The sequence below is a fragment of the Perissodus microlepis genome, chromosome 12, assembly GCF_051167445.1.
Source record: "Perissodus microlepis isolate ML-2025 ecotype Zambia chromosome 12, ASM5116744v1, whole genome shotgun sequence".
Taxonomy (NCBI): Eukaryota; Metazoa; Chordata; class Actinopteri; order Cichliformes; family Cichlidae; genus Perissodus; species Perissodus microlepis.
The window spans coordinates 26,569,381-26,592,766 of record NC_140472.1 but is presented as its reverse complement, the minus strand read 5'-3'; the positions used below and the strand labels follow the sequence as shown (position 1 = coordinate 26,592,766).

Below are 23,386 nucleotides of genomic sequence, written 5' to 3'. Positions count from 1 at the left end.
TTATTTAAAATGATTACATCATTTTGATATTTTTAGGCCTCTGCTACACACTTTGATGGTACATGATGAAATTTATTCAACACGGTTTACTGTTTCGGTTTGGGCCATTTTATTCTCAAACAACTTCAAAAAAAAATATTCCAGACATCCTCACTTCATAAGACAACTGTTAGAGACCAATAAAAGCACAATCAGAAAATCTTAAAAAAATGTCAAAAAAATATGAAACGAAAAACTGAAAAACACTTAACAACAATAAGCTAGGTTCCAGTTGTCCAGTGTCTTGTCATATTGATTCTCATGTTGTCAGATATTGCTGTCACTCTGTGTGAAACTTCACAAAACAGTTCTTCTGTGGTGTCAAATAGAGGTTTACATCATACAAATCACTTTTGAACCCAGGCACCCTGCATCTTCCTTTGTTCAATTCAATTTTATTTATATATCGCCAAAAATTACAACAGCACTAAGTTCAGATGCTTTATGTTTTAAAGTAAAGACCCTACAATATAAGAAACTCCAACAATTACATGACCCCCAAAGAGCAAGAATTTGGCAACAGCGGGAAGGAAAAACTCCCTTTTAATATCAAGAAACCTCCAGCAGAACCAATCTCAGGGTGGTGTAGTTATCTATGCGACCAGTTGGTGATGAGTGGGTTGTCACATATTGGCCAGAGTGATGCAACGTCCAGGTGGACATGCTGATTTGGATTGAGAGCCGTGGGTTCCTGCTTCTTCCTCTTCTCATAACACTTTTGAGATATCCCACCGCTGGTTTGTTCTCTTCTTGCTTTCATCTTTGGATTTGCACAAACTTCATGCAAATTGGGATTTGAGACCACATTTCCCTACACCTAGAATCCCAGGCAGTTGGACAGCTTTTTCAATGTAATCTTCAAAAATGCGTGGAATGGCATCTATGCCACATATTGTTGTGATTTGGGACTTTATAAATAAAAGAAAATAAATCCAGCAAAGACTAATACTTTGAAACAGCATTTTTCACTGGGTAGGTACTGCTTTAATTTACTGCCCTTAAATGGCATCGTTTGCTTATCCACACACAATGTCTAATGCATAGGAAGATATTTCTATGCACTGAAATATCATGTGCTGATATTTCAGCACATGAATGTGAGAGTGAATGAATAGTGGTATTGTAAAGCGCTTTGAGGGGTCCCGAAAAGCGCTATATAAATGCAATCCATTATTATTATTATTATTATTATTATTATTATTATCATGTGATTCAGAAGAGGCTGAATCTTGTCTTATCATAGTCACCCATATCTCTTGTGGCCTGGCAACTGTCTCTGAAAGGGAGACTTATTTTGATGCCATCCGAATGTGCAAGAGGCATCACATCAGCAACATGTAAAATGAGCACAAATATGTGCACAAATACATGAAGTAACATATGATTACATTCCAACACAATGTTAGCAAAGTTTCCCTCCAAGAACACGGTATTTCACAACGTTGCCTTGGAGCAACGAAAAGAAAAACTGAGTTCCTGAACATTGAATATACAAAAAACTTCATGAAACTTGACAAAACTCCTCTATAAAGCACATACACGTATCTGTCATTTACAATTTATGCCATTTTAAAAATGATTTCTAGAGCAAAAATTCTTACCTTCTTCTCACACCATGCGGTCCTGTGACCATGTGTCAGAAAAGGATTCCCCATCTTAAAATCATGCTTGATTACTCCTCCCACATCTCATTGGGCTTAGATTTCAGTTAAGTTCACATGTACTGGGCATAGGGCTTATTACTTTCACTAACTCAAGGACAGCACTGCACTGCAGACAGGTCAAATTATTAACAGCCAAGGTAAAATGGGTTTAGTTGGACTTCATGATATGCCTTCACACAACTGTCCCATTCATGATTCTTCCTTCTCATCTCCATGTGTGATGATGTAGCAGAGAGACTTGTAGTCAATGTTTCCAGTTGGATCTATGGGAGCGAGAGCAAAGGCCTGATCCACCTGTAGGTTTATAAAGAGAAAGTTTGTCTATTGAAAAATATCTTAAAAATTATATGAGAATCTGTCAAAAACAATACATTAAAGCTGAAAACACAAACCTCCTCTGCTGTGAATTTATCAGCCTGATTCATCAGTAGTCGTCTAAATCTAAAAAATAATCAAAAACAAAAATTAAAGGAGAGCAATATAAAATATTATACCATTACAGCACATTTGCAACAATGTGAAAGCTAATTGCTGTCTTACTCATCCTTATTAACAAAGCCTGTTCCATTGGGGTCAAAAAGTTTGAAGGCTGCTAGTATGGTGTCTTCAGGATCAGTACCTGGAGGAAGATCAAATATCATCATCCATCACCTGAAAGCACCTCACAGGAATTTCAAAGATCTCTTTGAACATCTGTAAATCTCTCACCACTGAGTTTCTCCCCAAAAAGTGTCAGAAATACAGTAAAGTTGATGGGACCCTTCCCTTCATTCAACATTTCATCCAACTCCTCCTCTTTGACATTTAGCTTCCCTGGTACACAAAAACACACAGAGACATGCCAATATACATTTACTAAATGCAGTAACAGTAGCAGGTCAACATCATTACAGCTTTCACTTATTGTAGTTTATTTGCTATCAGTTTATACCTATTTTCCACCTTTGAAATATGTAAAAGATCAAATGTTGGAAGTAAAGAAATTACCCAGTTGTGCATAAGTTTCCTTCAGGTCCTGTTTTTTGATAACACCGTCTCTGTCTTGGTCAATGCAACCAAATGCCTGTAGGATGAAGAACACATATGTGGCACATAACTATTTTTGAATCATAGAAAGAGTTTTATAACTGAAAAATGATGTTTTTACTTTTAATAAATAACACATTTAGAGGCCAACTGTCAATACGTTTGGAAATACTTTGAACACATTTCTTTCAGACAGAGGATAAAAAAAGTGAAAACCTGATGCTTTTTCTTGGATGTTGGGAACTTTGCATTTCCTTTGAAGTTGGTTAAAGTAATTAACTAAAATTTCTAAGTAATTTTAAAATTTTTATAAGCCGGTACTTTACCTCCTTGAACTCCTGTATCTGAGACTGCTCAAACATGGAAAAGACATTTGAGGAGGATTTCTGTCCTCCCCTCTGCCTCTTGTTGGAAGCTTTCTTGCTTGCCTGAGATGAAGAAAAAAGTATATATTATATATAATCCTACAGAGGGCACTGAACGGATCAAAACAACTGATTCCGCAGTACGTAAATAATGTTTTTAAATAAGCATCTTCAAGATTCCTACTTTTTTTAAACAAAATCTTATTTAAAATCACCATAAAGACTAAAAACAGTGACTGGCTTACCATGTCTGAATGTAGGTTTACTCCAATCCAGGTGATGATGGAGGGTTTTATGTGTAGCCCATGTTATCTTATCTCCTACCCTCCTATAATAGACTGCCATGGATAGCTGAGACCCTTACATGGTTAAAGCTGTGTCAGTGTGTGGCTGAATGGACGTGATAAGTTTTGAAGCACACAGGATTCCTCTGGGCTGGAAAAACAGATAAGAACAGAGACGACAGGAAAGGAGACCAAAGTGACTTTGGACATTTGACAGTCATTTAAATAAATTCTTATAATTCACCGACTAAATCAGGCAATGAAGTTTTTACAGAGAAATATTAGACTACTATTGGATTATAATGCAATGCAAGGGTTTTCTCAAAAACTGTGTGAACTAAATATTTTTTTCTTAATGGCTTAACTTTCTGTTTTTATTTAACTAGTAAAATAATAATAATAATAATAATAATAATAATAATAATAATAATAATAATAATAATAATAATAATAACATATACAGCTATTAACAAATGAAACCGCTAAAATACATTTTTTTAAAGCCTAGTATGTTTTCTACTTAAAATAAGTATAAATCTAGAGTTATTTAACCCAGCTCTATTCCTTAACTAAAGTGAAAACCTTCTTGGTAGAAAATGTGGTTTTAAAATACTTGGCAGGTACAGAAGCTATCCATTTCAATTTCTTCTGTCTCTTTACATAATTCTCAGACACTTCATGTTGTCGGGTTTTGTGATGATCATGCATCACAAAGCCTCTGGTTTCCTACACTTCCTGAATATTTCCACTCTGCAGTAAAACCACTTACAGCTGATTGTGGAATATCTAGCAGAGAAGAAAATTTCACACACTGACTTGCTGGGACTGTAGTATCCATTTACCGTTCGACCAATTCTTTTACAAATGTTTGTAAAAGCCGAGAGCTGTTTGATTTCATACACCTGTGGTAATGGGACTGAACACACCTGAAATCAAAACCACACCCAATTTTGCCTTGCATTATTGGTCAAAAGTGGATTCATTACAATGATACTGTTTTGTTCTCTATTGTGTGGACACTCCGGAAACCACATATTCCATATGTATGAGGACTGATGACATGGATACTCTAAGACACATCACCTGTGGTGGCCACGCCCTATATGCCATTGTAGCTATATAAACACTATGCATACATGGCTTCTTCAAATCCCTGATTTCCACATAGTCTAGGATATGTGTGTGTCACCTTACCTTGCCAGAAGAGAGCTGGTCCCCATACCCCTCTCAGGGATTGCTTTTGTCTCTCCTACACAGGCCGGTGCAAAACTTGGCACTATATAAATAAAATGGAACTGAAATTTTATTTTCCAACGCAAAATTTGACCTTGTTGGAAGTTATGTCAGACTTGCCAGAGAGTAAAGACAAGGGGGAAAGTGTGGTGTTGGCAATTTCTGTCTGACTTCCAGAGCTAGGGGACTGGGAAAACCCTGCACTGTGGGAGAGCTTAGTTGCCGTTCATTTCCACCTGTTATAGACAAGAAACACCATAACATCCAAAGCTTTTTAGGCAAACCTGTGTTACAACTATATGCCGTAACCAACATGTCTCGTTTCCATGTTTAGCTCAGGAGGTAGAGGTCATCTACTGATTGGGAAGGTTGGGGGTTTGATCTCCGGCTGTTCCAGTCTGCATGATAAATATCCTTGGACAAGATACTGACCCCAAGTTGCTCTCCGATGCAGTATGAATGTGTGTGAATGTGTCTCAATGTTAGATAGAAAGCACTTATGTGAGAAGCATTAAAAAATCTGCTTGTGTAAATTGGAGAATGAGGCAATTTGTATAAAGCACTTTGAGTGCGCAGGTAGAAAAGCACGATATCAGAACCAGTCCGTTTACCAGTGTTCACTTGTCTGGTGTTAGTTTTCATGTCTGTCTCTTTTCTGTTTCACTTTCAAAGTTAACTTTGCGTGCTGTTTGTACTTACCCGATTCCCTGATTGTTTTCACCTGTTGTTGATCATTCATATATCAATACTTTTCTGTTTAATCCCTGATCAGCCCTCCATGTGTGCTCAATCCTCCCTGTGTCCTGTGCCAAGATATCACACATTTCCCTCTCTTGCAGCCCAGCTTGTTCCTTTTTTTTTTTTTTTTTTTTGCTTTTTTGGATTCTTGTTTAAAGAATTTATTTCTTTTATGGGAAGTTATTTTAATATTTAAAGGCTTGCTTTTAGTTTACCATTGTGCCTGCAGTATCCTGCATTTGTGACAAACTTAGGTTTTAAACTTGGGAATTACTTTGTCCCTCTTTGGGGGGAAACTCCCACTGGGTTTAAATCTGGGACTCTCCACCATTTGACCCTTAGAACTGAAGAAGCTTCTCGGATGAGAGGTGAAACGTCTTCAAGCAACTCAAAGAAGTCCAGACGCTTTTCTTTCCAAGCTCCTTAGACTACGATGACCTGGATGACTGAGAACCTTCACAGACATCTTGGGAATTACTTTATGTTCTTTTATAGAAAAAATCTCTTAAAATATTTTGTGGAATGAAAATAAGTACCATCTTTACATATGCAGGAGATGTATTTCTTTTGGAATTACAGCATTTTTGGTCTTACTTAATATATAGTTTTCCCTAACAACATGAGCATTTGTAAGCAATAGGAGCGTATTTGAGGAGGCCAAAACTTTATTGGTAGTTATTAGTAACTTACAAATGAGAAAATTCTTAATTTCCAATTGTTTTACAAAGGCATGAGGTGGAGAGAGTGTAATACTTTCAGATATAATTTTAATTGCAGTCATTTGCATTTTTATATTAGGTAAGCTGGGTTTAGTTGGACTTTACGACATGCCTTCACACAACTGTGCCGTTCATGATTCTTCCTTCTCATCTCCATGTGTGATGATGTAGCAGAGAGACTTGTAGTCAATGTTTCCAGTTGGATCTATGGGAGCGAGAGCGAAGGCCTGATCCACCTGTAGGTTTATAAAGAGAAAGTCTGTCCACTGAAAATATCTTAAAAATTACACGAGAATCTGTCAAAAACAATACATTAAAGCTGAAAACACAAACCTCCTCTGCTGTGAATTTATCAGCCTGATTCATCAGTAGTCGTCTAAATCTAAATAAAAATAAATAAATGTTAAAGGAGAGGAAAAATAAGATTTTAGGTGCATCCTTGCTCCAACACACATGAATCAAATAAATGGCTTGTTACCAGGGCTTTGCCACACCTGATAGCATACTAAAGAGGTAATTCGACATGCATCTAAAAGCTGCAGGAGAGTAGCTCTCGAGGACTGCAGTTGAAGACCCCTGCTATAATGCTATGGGCCACACGGAACAACGTGAAAGCTAATTGATAAGATTTCTTACTCATCCTTATTAACAAAGCCCGTCCCATTAGGATCAAAAGGTTTGAAGGCTGCTAGTATGGTGTCTTCAGGATCAGTACCTGGAGGAAGATCAAATATCATCATCCATCACCTAAAAGCACCTCACAGGAATTTCAAAGATCTCTTTGAACATCTGTAAATCTCTCACCATTGAGTTTCTCCCCAAAAAGTGTCAGAAATACAGTAAAGTTGATGGGACCCTTCCCTTCATTCAACATTTCATCCAACTCCTCCTCTTTGACATTTAGCTTCCCTGGTACACAAAAACACACAGAGACATGCCAATATACATTTACTAAATGCAGTAACAGTAGCAGGTCAACATCATTACAGCTTTCACTTATTGTAGTTTATTTGCTATCAGTTTATACCTATTTTCCACCTTTGAAATATGTAAAAGATCAAATGTTGGAAGTAAAGAAATTACCCAGTTGTGCATAAGTTTCCTTCAGGTCCTGTTTTTTGATAACACCGTCTCTGTCTTGGTCAATGCAACCAAACGCCTGTAGGATGAAGAACAAAGAATATTTCAAATGAAGTGTGACACAGAACCATTTCTCAATTTTGAAAGCGTTTTATAATTAAAAAATGTTTGTTAACTTTTATCGAATAAGTTTAGAGACTTACTGTCAATACTTTTAGGAAATACTCAAAAATAAGTTTGCAGTAATACATCTTTTCCAAGATCATTTCCCAGGAATTTAAAGGAAGTGGTGTCATAAGCTGGTACTTTACCTCCTTGAACTCCTGTATCTGAGACTGCTCAAACATGGAAAAGACATTTGAGGAGGATTTCTGTCCTCCCCTCTGCCTCTTGTTGGAAGCTTTCTTGCTTGCCTGAGACAAAGAAACAGTTACTCTTATACATAATCCTATAGAGGGCACAGTACGTAAAGAATGTTTTTAAATACACAGCATCTACAATTTTGCGAAGACTTCTAAAATCACCATAAAGACTAAAAACAGTGACTCCCTTACCATGTCTGAATGAATGAAGGTGGGCTCCCAGCCAGGCGATGATGCTAGGTGGGTTTTATGTATAGCCTGTGTTATCTTATCTCCTACCCTCCTATAATAGACTGCCATGGATAGCTGAGACCCTTACATGGTTAAAGCTGTTTCAGTGTGTGGCTGAATGGACGTGATAAGTGTTGAAGCACACAGGATTCCTCTGGGCTGGAAAAAACAGATAAGAACAGAGACGACAGGAAAGGAGACCAGCAAAGTGACTCTGGACATTTGACAGTCATTTAAATAAATTCTTACAATTCACGGATTAAATCAAGCTCTGAAGCTTAACTTATGATGAAGGTTTTTACAGAGAATAATATTGGATTATACTGCAATGCAAAGGTTTTCTCAGAAGTTTTCTGTTTTATTTTCTTTTTCTTTTGGTAATGATGTTTAAATAAAAATAACTATTATTAATATTAATAATAATAATAATAATAATGTAACTGTTAAAAACCCAGTATATTTTCAAGTTAAAATACTTACAGGTACATTAGGTATCTGTCTCTTCTTTCTCTTTATGTAATGGTATGTTGTTTGGACCAGGGCTTTTTCAAGGACATGCAAACTGTTTCAGGAGTCTCTGGTCCTCTTATTGCTTAACACTGTTAAGCACTCCCTGATGTATTTAATAATACATATGAATATATGGACAAATGTTTTGGGCAACATACACATGCCAAGAAGCTTCTGGTAAACAGTTTTCCTGCTGATGTAAATGCCATAGGAGGTTTGCATATCTAGGAAGGAATATCCAGGAGTGAGGAAAAGTAATCTATCGCAACTGTAGTATCCTATTACAGCACCGTGCTCAAACTCAGCGTGCTCTTTAAAACAACCCATTCTTTCACATATGTTTGTAAAGGCAGACTCCGTGGCTAGGTGCTTGATTTTATACATCTGTGTCAATGGAACTGAAAAAATAATAATTGTGGCCCGATATCTTCCGCGATATGGATATCTTTTCTCCATATAGTGTATTCATTGTATTCCCTATAACATTTGAGCAGACCTGTCAATCAGGAAGGATATTATATTGATATTTGGTAGTTCTTATTTCATTAATGTGACATCAGGACAACTACCTTCAGTTTTGATACATTACACTGATGTTGTTTAGTCCTTGAAGGCTGGAATGTCAGAGAAGAAGAAATTTTTTTTTTTTTTTTGCTGTGCTATCAAAAATAATTGATATTTGGTGTTGAAAATAAAAACAGATTCATTTGAAGTATTATAGTTTATTAAGTACTTTTATTTACAGTTAGGTTTATTCACATCCAAACACATTTAAAGAACAACACTATACTAGGTAACACAGTAACAAAATTTGTAAACATAACATTTAAATATACAATACCAAAGATATATTTAATTGCTCACAAACAGGAATTACACAACAAACTAATAAACTTGATTTAGTTATAATTTACAGCCGTATTTACAAAACTGGCATTATAACACTGTCATCAATACTACATAAGTCCTTCTTGAAATACTCCCATCCACACAACCAGACGGAAGTGACACACAAGAAGTAAACAGCTCTCACACTAACGTCTGTCTTATGTGCAACAGTCAACGTTCAGAAAGTTCAGAAATTATGGATTTGCTAAAGCCTGGTGTGATACTACCAAGTGCAGCCTCTAATAAGAGCAGCTTGATCCATTCTTGTCTTTACACCCTACAACAATAACCAATCAGTTTGCTTACAAACAGCCTGTAGTAAGGGCACATCAGTGGATTTCATAAATATCCTCCCATCAGAGTTCAAGCTTTCTTCATCACTGCGCATTCAGGAGACTGATCAGTGCATAATTGCCCTTAATCCGCGAACAGATTTGTAGCCATTTTACAGGCCACTGCTGAGATAAGAGCGGCTCCACGACCGCTCCCCTCCTCTGACTGGATGAAGGTGATATCAGAGTGAGGTGTTAGGTCCCTGACGACTTTGTGGAACCTGTCACAGAAACTGAGACATACAAACAATTGGTCAGAACAATCTTCTCATCCTCATTTCTCTCACTTCCTCTTGTGTCTTTAGAAGAGCTATCTAATCATTTTTAAGTTTAAGACACAAAATCCCTATACATAAATGTGTTTTGAATCTTCTACTTTCTGCTTCTCCTGTTCACATTCGACTGTTTCTTTCTTCTTCTTTTTTGGAGAATTGACTTTTTCTTTAGAGCAGGTACATCTAATCTCATACAGTCACATTTACTTATATATTTAAAAGGTTTAATTAAAGTCTACACTATTCAAAAGTCTAAAAGCATTCCTTACCATGGGTGCAACTTGTAGACAGATCCATCGATGCCCACTGTGATCTTCATGGCTTCCTCGCTGCGTCTCTCCCGCATCAGGTTGATGACACCAGCAAGCCCTGCGGCGCACATGTGAGCAGAGCGAGTGGAAACACTCTCGCAGACCAGACGCACAATGTCACAGTCAAGCTCTGAGGGCAGAACTCCCAGTGAGGACAGGATGTTGTAGATTTGTTTTCTATCCCCAGTGTCACTGTAAAAAAAAAAAAGAGAGAGAAAAATTTACAAATTCAGCTTCTAGAGGCACAATGCAAAAAATGTAGTGTGTTGAAAATATATTTTCTTTCATTTCTGGTTCCACTAAATATATAAAATTTAATAATATTAATATTAATATTAATATTAATATAATAATAAACACCACATGTTTTCATCACATAGACTATTTAATTTTGTCCTAATGAAATACTCCATTGATAAACTCAAGTCATGATCTGTCACTTTCTTCCATCTGTTCATATGCAGATGTAATGCTTTCAGGCATAACAAATATGATCTTTTGTCATATTTTTAATTGGCAGCATTCCTTTTAAAAAAATGTTTACTCATCCCAAGTTAGGATACTCACCTCTCCACCTGTGAGACATAGCGTGTCTCAAAGCTTCCACGTGTCTTCAGCAGCTCTGAGGCTTCACCATTAAACAGCAGGTCTTCATTTACTAGCTTCATCATAACAAGCCTCACCAGTTCACCCATGTACTTCCCACTGATAAGCTTCTCATATCTGCAGGAGATAAGGGGGGGGAAAGAAGAGAGAGAGAGAGGCAATTTTAATGACAGGAAAATATTTTATGGGAGATGTGAGGGAAAACGAGGGCTAAACAGGAATGATGTGTGTCATAAAACACATGAGCAAACAACTGTGACTGGCTGGGGAAAGAATGACAATGGGTTGGGAAGGCAACGCCGAAGCTAAAGATGCTGAATGAGGCTGAGCTCTCTGCAAAATCTCTGCATAAAAGGTAAACAGCCATTAGGCTAACAGTTACTGGCAAGCAGCAGCAGAGATAGATGATTAACCCGACGTCCCCTCCATTGAACTCATCACTGACGTATGAGGGCTCTGGCAATTTACTACCATCCTGAGGGAAAATAGTGGGTAACTAAGCAACTGCACAGAAAGCTCAGGTGAGGGTCAGGTGAGTACTACCAGACAATGATAATGAGTTCAGACAAAACATGTAACATGTTGTAAATGACTTAATTTACACTCCACGCCCACCACTTTAAGCCCTTCAAACAGGTGGCAGCCCTGACTGCACGTGTATTCAGTAGACATTTGAAAATTAAAGAGCTGTGTGACATGCATGCTATATGTTTGAACTAAATATAATGTTCTGCGTTTACTCACAGCTGCTGTCCGGGGTTAATTGAGGCTTCGTCCACCACTCTGTCGTACTCCAGTCTAAAGTCCTCTAGCTCCCCGTTGTCTCCGAAAGCCCCCCATTCTGTGTTCACACACATCCGGCCCTCCTCCCCTTCAACCAGCTCCACAGTCCTCATTTCCTCCATGTAACATGCATTGCAACCAGTACCTGGTAAGAAAACAGACCCACAAACATTATATGGATGCTCATTTCTGCAAGAGTCTAGATATGAGTCAGACTTCAGGCTGGTTGCACGTGTGCATTTACAACTTCTTACCAACAATCATCCCGACTTCACAGCTGCGATCTTCATAATAGCAGGAAATCATCGTGGCAACTGTGTCATTCACCATGGCAACCACATCCATCTCAAAGTCCTGTGTGACGATACAAAATTTTAATTCACAGAATTAAATTCAACCACTATATCTACAGCTGTACTTTTAAGAAGAAAGAATCATATACGTCCACCCACCCCTCGTCTCTTGATGGCGTCTCTGAGTAAACCCACAACATTGTTCCCTTCTGCACCGGAGGCCTTGAAGCCTTTGGTCCAGTTAAGCAGGATTCCCTGTGATGGTAAAAAAAATAAATAAATAATAAAAAGTAAACTTTAAATGCATGACCTTTATTATACAGTGCTTTATTTATTATACCACCACCTACCTTAAATTAACATTACTAATCTTCCTCTTTCCTTTGTCCAGAATATTCACTATCCCTTTGTGTTTTAGTCTCCACACCACTCAACCTGAGCTGTCCCTCTAGCATACTCATTTCTAATCGCGTCTTTACATCTTAAACTCTGCCACCTCCTGTCTATCGTGGTTTACATTTACCTTTTTACAAACAGCTGAAAGAGTTATTACAGTTATTTACTTGGATTCCTGAACAGAAAAAGTTGACTGTTATACTGTTTGTTGGCTCCCATTTGGGTATAAAAAGTGAAATCATCTCTGCTCTTCATTAATTTTTAGTTCTAAAGACATTTTGTAAAATGTTTGTATAAAATGTTTGTTTTCTTGTTTTTATGACAGGTGGTCTAATAAATAAAGAACTGTAGATAAAAAGCTTCTACAAGTCCAGCAAATAAAGGAATTGTTAGAGGTAGAAGGGTATGAGAGTAAATTCACCCACCTTGTCAATGTCCTCATGTCGTACTGGAAAGGAGAACGTGAAACCCAGAGGAAGCTTCTTGTGCTTGATGTGGTGTTTGTCCAAGAAATCTGACATACACTCTGCTATGTAGTCGAATAGCTGCAGAGATATTAAAAAGTTATTTCACAAGAGTAAAAAAAGAAATGCTTGCTTCTATAGATAAATCTGAGTATTACTAACCATTTCAGCAGTCCCAGTCATGGCATCTTCAGGAATGGAGTACATTTGGTTCTTTGTTTCAACCTTGAAGCTCCTCTCTTCATCTTCACCCACTTTCACAAGCATCACACGGAAGTTTGTGCCTCCCAGGTCCAGAGCCAAGAAATCACCAACCTCTATTGGGAGAAAACACCATACATTAGTAATCTGAATGCACATGTAGTCTTTCACTGCTACATTAAACTTAAGTTCACATAGGAAAGACTTCATCTAAACACTGGCAATCCTCTCTTTCAGAAGTCATGACCCACCTGATCCTTCAGGGGTGGAGCAGACATAGGTTGGAAGCATTTTAATGCTAGCCTCTTCGTGTGTCTCCAAACGCAATCCTCTCTCCATTTCACGCTGCATCCTCTTCATGATCTCTTTCAGGTCTTCTTTATTCAGCCTGAACTCGGACAGGATCTGGTCCACCTGCATTCAGAGGAGAGATGAAGTAGGTGAGAACCATTTGACACCATATTATAAACACCGGACAGAAACTTTAACAGGAACAAAAGAATCACAGCACCGGAAATTTGCTGACTACAAATCTTACCGCGATGACTTTATCAACCACAGAGTCGTAGCTACTAGGCAACTTCACCATCTGGTCGAGTTGAACGCTGACATAAGGCATCTTCACAGGCTTAACAAAAAATTCGCTTGCGTGTGTTTTTAGGAGTTTGGTGAGTGTGAGACCACCCAGTGTGTGTGTGCAGAGTGAGTGAAGTGTGAGTACCACTGAACAATCCTCCGCTGCTTTTATTCTCAGGTGAAGGGGGCTGGACACACCAAATCCTATCGCCCTCCCCTGCCCAACCTCACCCCATCTGGACAAAGAAGTGCAAACATACACAAACGCCCACATGCACACAAAGAGGTATAACCTCTGGGCAAAGTTATAAAATGGTTTGACCTTGTTTCTCAAGATATCTTTCATGACGTGTTCATTTTATTGCAAGAAGACAAATTTTAACATGTTTTTTTTTAATTGGCATACGATTTTTAGTGTTATATTTTCTATTGTGTTATATTTTTTATTTAGTTTGAAGGTTTTGGGTTATTTGTTTTGTTTTGTTTTGTTTTTGCTTTAAATTCAGTTTAGTTTAGTGGTTTGGCTTGTTTTAGTGTTTACTTGTTGATTTTGTTGTATTGCTATTGGTGATATTTTTCAGACTTTTATATTTAAAAGCAAGATGATGCAATACAACAACGCCAGCAGGCAATCACATAGACATCTGCATTTATTTAAATGGCTACGTAACCGTAATAGTACAAAATCTTTTGTTATTTTTTTATTTCTAAGTCTAGTCTAGTTTTAATTTTACTTTTGACTGCTGTGTTTTAGTTTAGTTAAAGTTTAGTTAGAGTTTATTATAATGACTACGCTGATAGAAATAGTCAGATATGACATTTTGCCTTTACTGTATTTCTACAGAGGCTCTATCCTGACTCAGTATACATTCATATTTTATTAATCAGTTATTTAAGTACATAATCACAATAAGATTATTTTTATTTAATAAATATTAAGGCTACCACATAATTTTAATCTCATTCTGATTCTGTGATTCTGATTTTGAGCACTGAATATGTTTTAATGTTGTTCGCCTTTACTGCCGTGGTTTTCAGACTTCACAAAAAAGCCTGAAAACTCTCAAAAAATGCATTTTTGTTAAATTAGATCATAATAACATCACAATAAACGTGATCTCCCAGTAATATTATGTGATTTGTTAGGTTGAGGAACTCACTATCCATTAATGTTAAGTTTTAAGTTTTCAAGGTTATCTGTTACTTTTATATACGGAATTACTTTTAGCTTCAATCTATTTTAGAATGCATGTTTTTTTTAACATGACATGTCAACTAACCCTGTGGCCCAAACTTATAATTGATTTTTATTTTAGAAGAACACCATGCAAAGCTATGGGGTTGCTCAATGTTGGACCTGAAAGATACTCTTATGTTTGCGAAACTGCAAACATGCTGAAATTAGAAATAAAAAGGGATGAATGACCTCCAAAACTTAAAATAGCACGCTAGAGGTGAAGGTCTCCTCTGCTTATCAGCTCCAACAGTTTACCTGTCCAGAGGTAAGAGCTTTTTTTTAGCTCTGACCTTTTTCTCCAATAGTTTGCTGGACCTGAGTTCAGGTTTTTTTTTTAGTAATGGCCTTGATTTTTGAAGGATCAGCATCAGTACTGTGAGATAAGTAAACCCAAAGAATGCGAATGACTTACTTTCAAGTTTGAATAGTCATTAACTGTGCATGTTATATATATTTGTTGCTTTGGTATAACTATACAATGCTTAAAAATGAATAAAATTAAAATAATAAAATAAAATTACAACTTGTTTCTCTCAGGTGGGATATCTGATATGTTTTTAAACTTTGGTCTCTTACATCTGACACATTTCTTGAAAATCTTTTGAAGTTCTCAGCACTGAATGTGCATATACCAAAACAGTTCATACATGCGGTAGTTTGCCATAGTAAACCTGCAAAATGCTGCAACTTAATTCAAGTGAAGTATTGCTATCAAAATGACATGTTGCTTTGGCATGAGGTCAACCAGAGTGGTCAAAATGTTAAGATGTTTTGTCAGTGCTCTGATTTAAGTCTTGTCTTGTTACGTCTTCCCTGATGCCAAATATAACCTCTAACAGACTTCTTTATCAAAGAATAACTTCTTCTTCTTTTTTTAAATCAAAGTGGATGGTCTTCTGATGCTGAAAGCAAAATGACATTTGCATTCATCTCTATGTAACATGAGGGAAAACATGTCTTGATGTATGCTCGATCATCCAGGTAAGGAAATCCCAGAAAGTTGATTCTGTTCATCTGGACGTAACGTTTTCAGTGGGAGAGACGTTTCGTCACTCATCCAAGTGACTTCTTCAGTCTCAGCTGAATGCAGGTTTCCCAGCAATATAAACAGTACATTTGCATAATGAAACTAGCACCACTGATAAACAATGGTTGGAAAAAGCTGCAGTCAGTTGAGACTGAAATAGTCACTTGGATATGTGATTAAATGTTTCTCCCACTGAAAACACTACGTCCAGAAAAACAAGACTTTGTGGGATGAAGGAAAACTAATTTATTTTACTGCAGTGGTCACACACTACACTAAATGTAGTTACAACAAAAGCTAAAAATGTTACACAAATATTGCTATTAATACCTAAAAATCATAACTATGTTTACAGTAACAAATCTGTGCTGGAACTCACTGGATTCCAGCTGGCTTGGCCCCAGATTCTCACCAACCTCTCCTTCACAAGAAGTTGCTGCACTGTAATACTTTTAACTGTGAAGAAAAATTTAGTGCGTCTTCTTTCTGCTGTCTTCAAGTGTCATTCAACTGAGCAAAAGCCACTGAGGAAGCACTAATGTGTTTGTGATGTGTCTGATTTTTACTTGATTTTCACCAGCTGGTATATGTTTGACTGATTCTGCTAATAAAACAATATGATATTTTAAAGGGGGGGGTTATAATGCTGGGCGATTAAATTGTTAGAAGCATGTTGTAACACGCATGCAGTTTGTTTAGTTTGTGTCCATTTGCAGGGAGAAATTGAATGTGTGCCAAGTGCTTGTCAATAGATGATTATCCAGTTAATTTAACATGTGGCCTGTTTGCACAGAAGCCTGCCTGAATGGATCTCCAGCTGTCTCTTGCAAAGTAAACTTCAGAGACTGAAGCAACTGTGTTGTTCGATTACACGAAAAGAAACGCAAAGATCTGTAGCGTTATAGTGTACAAACTGTACATCAAGGACAATTCATTTGTTTAACCATGTTCATCAAAAAATTAGTGCAAGGAAATGGAAATATTTTAGCTACGTCTTATCACGTTTTCTGTATCCAACTGTAGCCATGATACAACAGATACTTAGAAGATAGTCATGCATTTATTTCCCTTTTGCCATTAATAGTCCATTTATAGTCTAAGATCATATCATTGATATCAATATCATTGAATTGAGAACTATACTGTAGCTATACCCTTCTTCTAAAAGTCAGTGCATCATGTAATATGGAAAACACAATTTGTGACTTTTCCTGTGTACCTCTTTAGTTTACTGTCATGATTATGCATATATTAATCTATCTTGAATGCATCTGTTCAGAAATTTATTTGATCACATTAAAATTTTGCAGATAGCTAGATTTAAAAACAAACAAAGAACTACTTCTTTACCTTTTCCATCGTATGACAATGATGATTAAATCCCAAGTGTCCTGCCGACCATTAGTCTTGGAGGTGGAGGTTCCCTCCCTTTAGGAGTTTTGATGATTCCCAAGTTGTTGCTCTTATGGTGTTTTGCCTCGGCATAGGTGCATGAAAGGCCCAACCATTATTATGTCCCCAGCATTTGGTCTACATAATGCTCAGCAGCAGCTTGAAACCACATTTACATATCTGCAGTTTTTCTACTTTCAAAGTTGTAAACAGAAAAATAAAATCTGCAGGCGTCCTAAATATCTTAAATAACTTTTGGAAATTTCTTCATTCTTGCAGATACTTTTGGCGGAAAGTATAAAAACTAAGAATTTGTCTTAACTCTTGCACACGGTAAACTCAAACGTTCATTGATAAATAGCCTAAATTACATCCTAAAAAATATGTATGGGAAAAAATGTAGGATTAATTTTTGCTATCTACATATGTATCTACCTATTACACACATAAATGCTACATATTTTAAATATTCAAACATTTGTTTCTAGGCAGAAACCCGTGGACGTCTTCATTCTTGTTAGCGGTTCCAGTTAATATCCACACAATGAGTATGCCATCCAAGAGTCAGTTAAACAAGAACAACAAGACAATAAATTATCCAACCAAACCTTTGTCGCATTGATAAATCCTTACATCTTTAAGCAAAAATGGAGAAAAATATGAAAGCAACCTCCAGTTTGTAGGCAAACTTCTCACTGACAGTATCTCAACTCAAACAAAATTAGTTCCAGGAAAAGAAACCTCATTTCTCCCTTCAGTGCAGCTGACGATCATCAGATTCTCCTAAATACTTACTGGTTTCCATGCCAATAGGATTTCAATGTGTCACCAAGGAAATGAATAACAGGCTCACATCTGACATGGAAAACACTTACACTGAGTTAAATGCCCAGGAGGAAATTGCTAAATGGAGCAAGATTACCAGAGAAAACATGAATTGAGGTTGCCATAAAACAGCTGAATGTTAAAATAGTTTTGGGGGTTTTAGGGTTGTTGTTTTTTTTTACAGATTAAGGACAAAATAATAATAATAATAATAATAATAATGATGATGATAATAATAATAATAATAATAATAATTCTACAATTAGTATAAAAGCACATTAAATATCAATAAATATGGTTGAAATGTTGAAACATATCACCATTTAAACCAGTTATTACAATCTCATAATCCTGCTAATCTAAACCGATAAAAATTATATTTGCTGCATCCAAAAGTGTACATAGTACCTTAGATAAAAAATAAATATGATCCGTTTAAGGCTGACTGTTCGTGTGTCTAAGATTTCCCTCCGTGTAAATACGTTTATATTAGGTAGATATAATATCGCTTTGAATCTGGCAAACAACCGGAACTCTTAGCACAGCGGTGTGCGTGTTTCCAGCGGAGTGAATGTCAGATTGCACCGTTTGGGGACCGTGACGTGGTGATTGGTCACTTTAAGTTCATGTTAAAAACTGTTAAGTTAGCGCTAACTATACTGTGATTAGGTTGGTGGACGTGTTTCGTGCATACCTACGAGTTTTATTTTAATACGGAATTGTACTTTTTCTGTCTGTTTTACTGGAATCAGACGGTTTGCGATAGTTTTAGCTGGTAAGTTAGCCGAGGCCTGCCTTAGAGTAGATAGCAGCTGGAGCTAATCTGATTAAATTTTGTAATTTTCTTGACAAGTTTAAAACTTGAATCAACTTCTTTGCAGTCTTTGCTTTTCGCCGTCAGTCAGCCTGTTAATCCCATCTGTAAGGAGGGAACATTGTTAATCTAAGATGACTATGGCTGAGAGTAAACAGTTAGCCTACAAGCTTTTATCTAGGCGGCGACTGCTTTTGCTGCGAGCTTCACATCGTTGAAGTTTCCCTTTTTTTGTTAGCAGGGAAGCTAGTTAGCTGAACCGGATAAAGGATAATGCTCTCATGTGATTGTTCTTGTGTTATCAGACTATTAGGACTGTGTAACTGACACACGAACCAGTGGCAATATGAAGCTCTACAGTCTCAGCATCCTCTACAAAGGAGCGACCAAATCCAATCTTCTCAAAGCGGCCTACGACCTGTCCTCCTTCAGTTTCTTTCAGCGCTCCAGGTGCGTCTCACTAACGAAACGAAACAGTTTTTACTGTAGTTTACTGACCTGTACCTCACACATCACGGGGTAGTATTTATTTCACTATTTCTAAGTGTTTCCTTCTCTACACTAAGTATTGCTTTGGTTTGTTTAGCATTCAGGAGTTCATGACCTTCACCAGTGCCTTGATTGTTGAACGAACATCTCAAGGAACCCGTGCCTCTGTCAAAGAACAAGGTAAACAGATTTAGAGTGTTTTAGGTGTGGCCCTGTGATGCAGTGATTAGTGCTGTTGCATCAGAGAGGACCCTACAGATTCAGGGTAACCTTTTGCCAAGTGTCCTCCTACAGTGGTATTGGTATAAAAGGCTGCACATTAGCCGCTTACATGGATACTAAAGACTATCACAGATCTCAAAGGACGAGAACAATAATTTGATATATAACAGTTGTGATTTGTAATATCATAAAAGAATGAGTTCCTGCAGTGTCCTGTGTCACAGCAGGGCAGAAGGCGATTTCTGCTGAAAAGTGATTTGATGTTTGACAGGGAAATTGTGATGGCGCTGTAACATGTTCTCTGACCTGAAAATGGACATTTTAAGTCAAGTTTAAACAGTTGGAGATAATAGAGTAAAATGTAAGCTGTCTCAAAACAATGACGCTAAACATTTCCTTGTTCCTGGAGTACACAGACTGCTTTCCCCTTTTCAATTTCATGCAGGCTGAATCATCATATCATGTGACATGGACTTTAACAAATGTCATTACAGAATTATGCTTCATAATCAGTGTGTGTTGTTTGTTTGTTTTTGTTTTGGGAGTCTTATGGAGAACATTTTGCTAAGTTGTATTTTAATAAGGTTTTTTATTCTTTGGCCCTTCTTCAATGCACCACTAGACACAGTAGTTTTCCTGTACAATAAGATCGGGTGAACATTGTTCTGATAACAACACACCTTGCTCCTTTGTTTGTTTGTTTTTTCCTTTCAGAGTACCTGTGCCATGTGTATGTGAGAAATGACAATTTGGGTGCTGTAGTCATCGCAGATACTGAATATCCACAGAGAGTCTGTTTCACATTGCTTGACAAGGTGGTTTATATATTTTTAAAAATATATATATATTATGAGACTTGTTGTTGATTTCAATGTTGACATTGTTTTGTTTTGTTTTTTAGGTATTAGAGGAGTTCTCTAGGCAAGTGGACAGTATAGACTGGCCTTCTGGTAATCCTGACACCATTAACTACAAAGCCCTTGACATTCACCTCTCTAAATACCAGGTCAGTTTGTTTTACTTCTCAGAATTTATGTTAACGAAAGATCTGATAGTGTATGACTGCAACTAGACTGTTTGTGTGATTTAAAAACAATATCAGAAGGACTCCATAATCACCAGATTCTCACATCATTTGGCAGAATTTACTTGTATAGTGCAAAATGTATCTACTTGATAGCTGGTTGTATTTTTGTATTTATCCACAGAACCCCAGGGAAGCTGATGCAATGACCAAAGTGCAGGCAGAGCTGGATGAGACAAAGATCATTTTGGTAAACCACCGTTCATACATAAATCAAAGTAGAAAAGTGTCCACATTAATTTATACTCAAATTTTGCATTGTATGAGAACACAGAAAGAGATGATGGTCTCTTAAAACAAATTTTTAATACATGCTTTCAGTTACATCAGAAATCAGATGTGTTCATAGTTATTTCTTATCCCTCTGGAATGCAGATGGAAAAGCTATCACAACTTATACCTTACTAAAACTTAGGAATGAAGCACAAAAAAGCATTTTTTGTTCCTTTTACATTCACATTTTTATGTTCTTTAGACATTTATTAACTTCTCTGGAGTTAGACATACCCTGGGTATGTTGAACTCGCTTCATAGCATAGGGTCCAGATTGGCAAGGATTGGAAAGGTTTGCATTTGGACTTTATGTTATCCTGTCATCTGACAAAATGTAATGGATTGAAAGGCAACTTTCTCTTATTGGCTGCAATTTTTTTTAACCATATTGGGCAATCTGCTTAACTAAAACCAAGTTGTAGTGTTTCTGCTGTTTCATAAATGAATATTTTGTTGTCTGCAGCACAACACCATGGAAAGTCTGCTGGAAAGAGGAGAGAAACTGGATGATCTTGTGGCAAAGTCGGAGCATCTGGGAAACCAGTCTAAAGCCTTCTACAAGACTGTAAGTGTGAATGACTCACCTTATTGACATTATGCTAAATTTCAAGACTGTACGCTGAATTTACTAAGCAGGGCAAACTATTTGCATATTTGTGTTTAACCTTCAGGCACGGAAACAGAACTCTTGCTGTGAAATCATGTGATGTCGCTGCCTCGTCCTTCTTGGACATGCCTCTCTATCTCTGCCTTTCTGCTTTTCCTACAACTCCCATCATCCACCTGCCACCAGCTCTCAACCAAGACAGTTCAGAGGCCGTCAAATCCAAAATGGGACACCGAGAAGAGAGCAAGAAAGGATGGCCAGTCTGTAATGCGACCTCTGCGGATTGTGACTGATGGGGGCTGAAGGAGTGATGGGGTTTGGTCAGGGGGGAAAAGTAACATGAATTATTTTTAACCATTGAAAAGGTAAACATCTGTGCAGTTTTTCAGTACCAGCCGGAGACATAAGTGTGACGTCATGTATTGGTGATGTGTCGTTAAAATGTCTTCAAACCATTTAATGTTATTTCGATTGAATCAGATCTTGACAGTCTGGTCTCCACTCTTAAAATTTGAAGTAGTATTAACCATGGTTGTGCTGCTGCTTCATGGCAACTCTGACAATCCCACAGTCTTATCTCTGTTCATTCAGCGTGTCAGCATTGCAGTTCAGTCCTTCTGTGCCCACAAGGTGGCCCTGCTCATTCACTTTATGGTTTCATGAACCTCAGTGCTGAGGTCAGTAGAAATACTCTAAAATGAGCCAAGACAGCAGATGGCTGTTTTGACATGTGATATCTGCTTAGACAGAGATTTTTAAACTTCTCTTCTGTACAGGGTTCGGTTACATAATTTCTTTGTTGTTGAAATCGTTAACATTCCCACTTTGGATAACTGCTTTGTTAAGTGATGATGAAAATGCTTGAAGCTAATGAGAAGTCGGAGATTAGATATAAAATGTATAACGATGTTTGCCATAGATGCAGCCTTATTACAGTGTGACTAACATGAAACCCGCTGCCGTGTTTGCACTCATTTACGATATCCCACACACGACACTTAATCAGGTTTTTGTGTTTGGACGACTTGTACATCTGTCTGTAATCCCTCTGGGATCACTGGCATTTTACCGCCTTTTTTTTTTTTTTTTTTTTTTTTTTTCTGACAATGGTGATTCTGGGTAACCTCAGGTGCTCATGCACTCTCTGCCCTGTTTTTGTGTGCTGGTCAAGTTTTGATTAAATTAAGTTTAAAGCGAGAACAAACAATTGTTGACTAATATTTTAGACCCCACTTACTTTAAGACACTCCATGACCGACGCTGTTTGACTAGAGGAGCTTTGTTTTTTCCTTTGGTGGTAGGGGTAGAAAGTTCATTCTTCAGGAAGATATGCCTTTGGTTGTGCATTTTAGATGTTTCTCCATGCTCTTGTCTGTTGTATGTGTGTGTCTGTGAGTGTGAGTGATTTTTGTGAAATATACCATCCGGCTTCAGGCTCTATTAACGCTGAGTGCCTGCGCGTGTGTGTGTATGCGCTGAGGTTTGTATGTGTGATCTGGAGTTGCTCTTTCTGCTTTTACAGTGTAAACCTTTGTGCAATATCTGCAGACTGTTTGTGTGATTCTCTTTAATGGAGAGAAAAACAAATTTCTCATAAATTAGCTTTTGTGTATATTCTATTCGTATGACTAATTCCCATATGAAGCTTGTCCAGGGTTGTTTCTGGCAAATTTGTTTAATTTCTTTCTTTTCTTTTTTTTCCCCCTGCAATTTTCCAATTAACAAGTTGAATTTGATTGTCTGTCTGATCTGTGGAGTTATGCTGTGGCTATTTGCAGGTCAGGTCTTACTCTGACCAGTGTATTAAACGGTCTGCATTAAACATATATTTTGGTCAAGATGTGGTCTTCAAATTCAAAACGGAGTCTTCTGATAATAAATGAATTTTCTGTCTGTGTTAACGTTTTGTTTTTGGAACACTGACTTGTTCAAACACTGTTTGCAGAACATGTAATCTTGCTTAGATAAAAAGCAGAGTGTTTTGCTGTGTCCCATGTCCTTATTGTTTTATCTATCCGAGTGGAAGTGCGTTTATCAGGG

At 37.2% G+C, this 23,386-nt stretch overlaps 4 protein-coding genes across 7 annotated transcripts; 1 reads left to right on the top strand and 3 right to left on the bottom strand.

Annotated features, from left to right (window-relative positions):
• Window positions 1-1,273: 1,273 nt before the first annotated feature.
• On the bottom strand, window positions 1,274-3,439 carry LOC146376449 (myosin regulatory light chain 2, atrial isoform-like). Its single transcript, XM_084946825.1, has 7 exons — window positions 3,419-3,439; window positions 3,056-3,157; window positions 2,691-2,766; window positions 2,412-2,516; window positions 2,244-2,322; window positions 2,096-2,144; window positions 1,274-1,997 (listed from the first exon to the last, which is right to left on the bottom strand). The coding sequence occupies exons 1-7, from the start codon at window positions 3,437-3,439 to the stop codon at window positions 1,893-1,895; spliced, it is 537 nt and encodes a 178-aa protein (XP_084802951.1). The 3' UTR covers window positions 1,274-1,892.
• Window positions 3,440-6,100: 2,661 nt separating this feature from the next.
• On the bottom strand, window positions 6,101-7,810 carry LOC146376448 (myosin regulatory light chain 2, atrial isoform-like). Its single transcript, XM_084946823.1, has 7 exons — window positions 7,703-7,810; window positions 7,460-7,561; window positions 7,152-7,227; window positions 6,873-6,977; window positions 6,705-6,783; window positions 6,402-6,450; window positions 6,101-6,304 (listed from the first exon to the last, which is right to left on the bottom strand). Exons 1-7 carry the CDS (start codon window positions 7,808-7,810, stop codon window positions 6,200-6,202), a joined length of 624 nt encoding a protein of 207 aa, XP_084802949.1. The 3' UTR covers window positions 6,101-6,199.
• Window positions 7,811-8,990: 1,180 nt separating this feature from the next.
• On the bottom strand, window positions 8,991-18,100 carry gck (glucokinase (hexokinase 4)). Of its 2 annotated transcripts, none has more exons than XM_084947303.1 (10): window positions 16,991-18,100; window positions 13,052-13,214; window positions 12,762-12,916; window positions 12,561-12,680; window positions 11,899-11,994; window positions 11,701-11,800; window positions 11,408-11,591; window positions 10,625-10,780; window positions 10,016-10,249; window positions 8,991-9,704 (listed from the first exon to the last, which is right to left on the bottom strand). In XM_084947303.1, the coding sequence occupies exons 1-10, from the start codon at window positions 16,997-16,999 to the stop codon at window positions 9,557-9,559; spliced, it is 1,365 nt and encodes a 454-aa protein (XP_084803429.1). In that variant the 5' UTR covers window positions 17,000-18,100; the 3' UTR covers window positions 8,991-9,556. The 2 variants fall into 2 exon arrangements, with proteins under 2 accessions (XP_084803429.1, XP_084803430.1); XM_084947304.1 differs by lacking the exon at window positions 16,991-18,100 and adding an exon at window positions 13,339-13,459.
• Window positions 18,101-18,385: 285 nt separating this feature from the next.
• ykt6 (YKT6 v-SNARE homolog (S. cerevisiae)) lies at window positions 18,386-23,335 on the top strand. Of its 3 annotated transcripts, none has more exons than XM_084947307.1 (8): window positions 18,386-18,462; window positions 18,977-19,121; window positions 19,258-19,340; window positions 20,097-20,197; window positions 20,284-20,388; window positions 20,591-20,656; window positions 21,203-21,304; window positions 21,411-23,335. In XM_084947307.1, the coding sequence occupies exons 2-8, from the start codon at window positions 19,018-19,020 to the stop codon at window positions 21,444-21,446; spliced, it is 597 nt and encodes a 198-aa protein (XP_084803433.1). In that variant the 5' UTR covers window positions 18,386-18,462; window positions 18,977-19,017; the 3' UTR covers window positions 21,447-23,335. The 3 variants fall into 3 exon arrangements, with proteins under 3 accessions (XP_084803433.1, XP_084803431.1, XP_084803432.1); XM_084947305.1 differs by having other exon boundaries at window positions 18,417-18,632; XM_084947306.1 differs by having other exon boundaries at window positions 18,423-18,526.
• The last annotated feature ends 51 nt before the right edge of the window (window positions 23,336-23,386 follow it).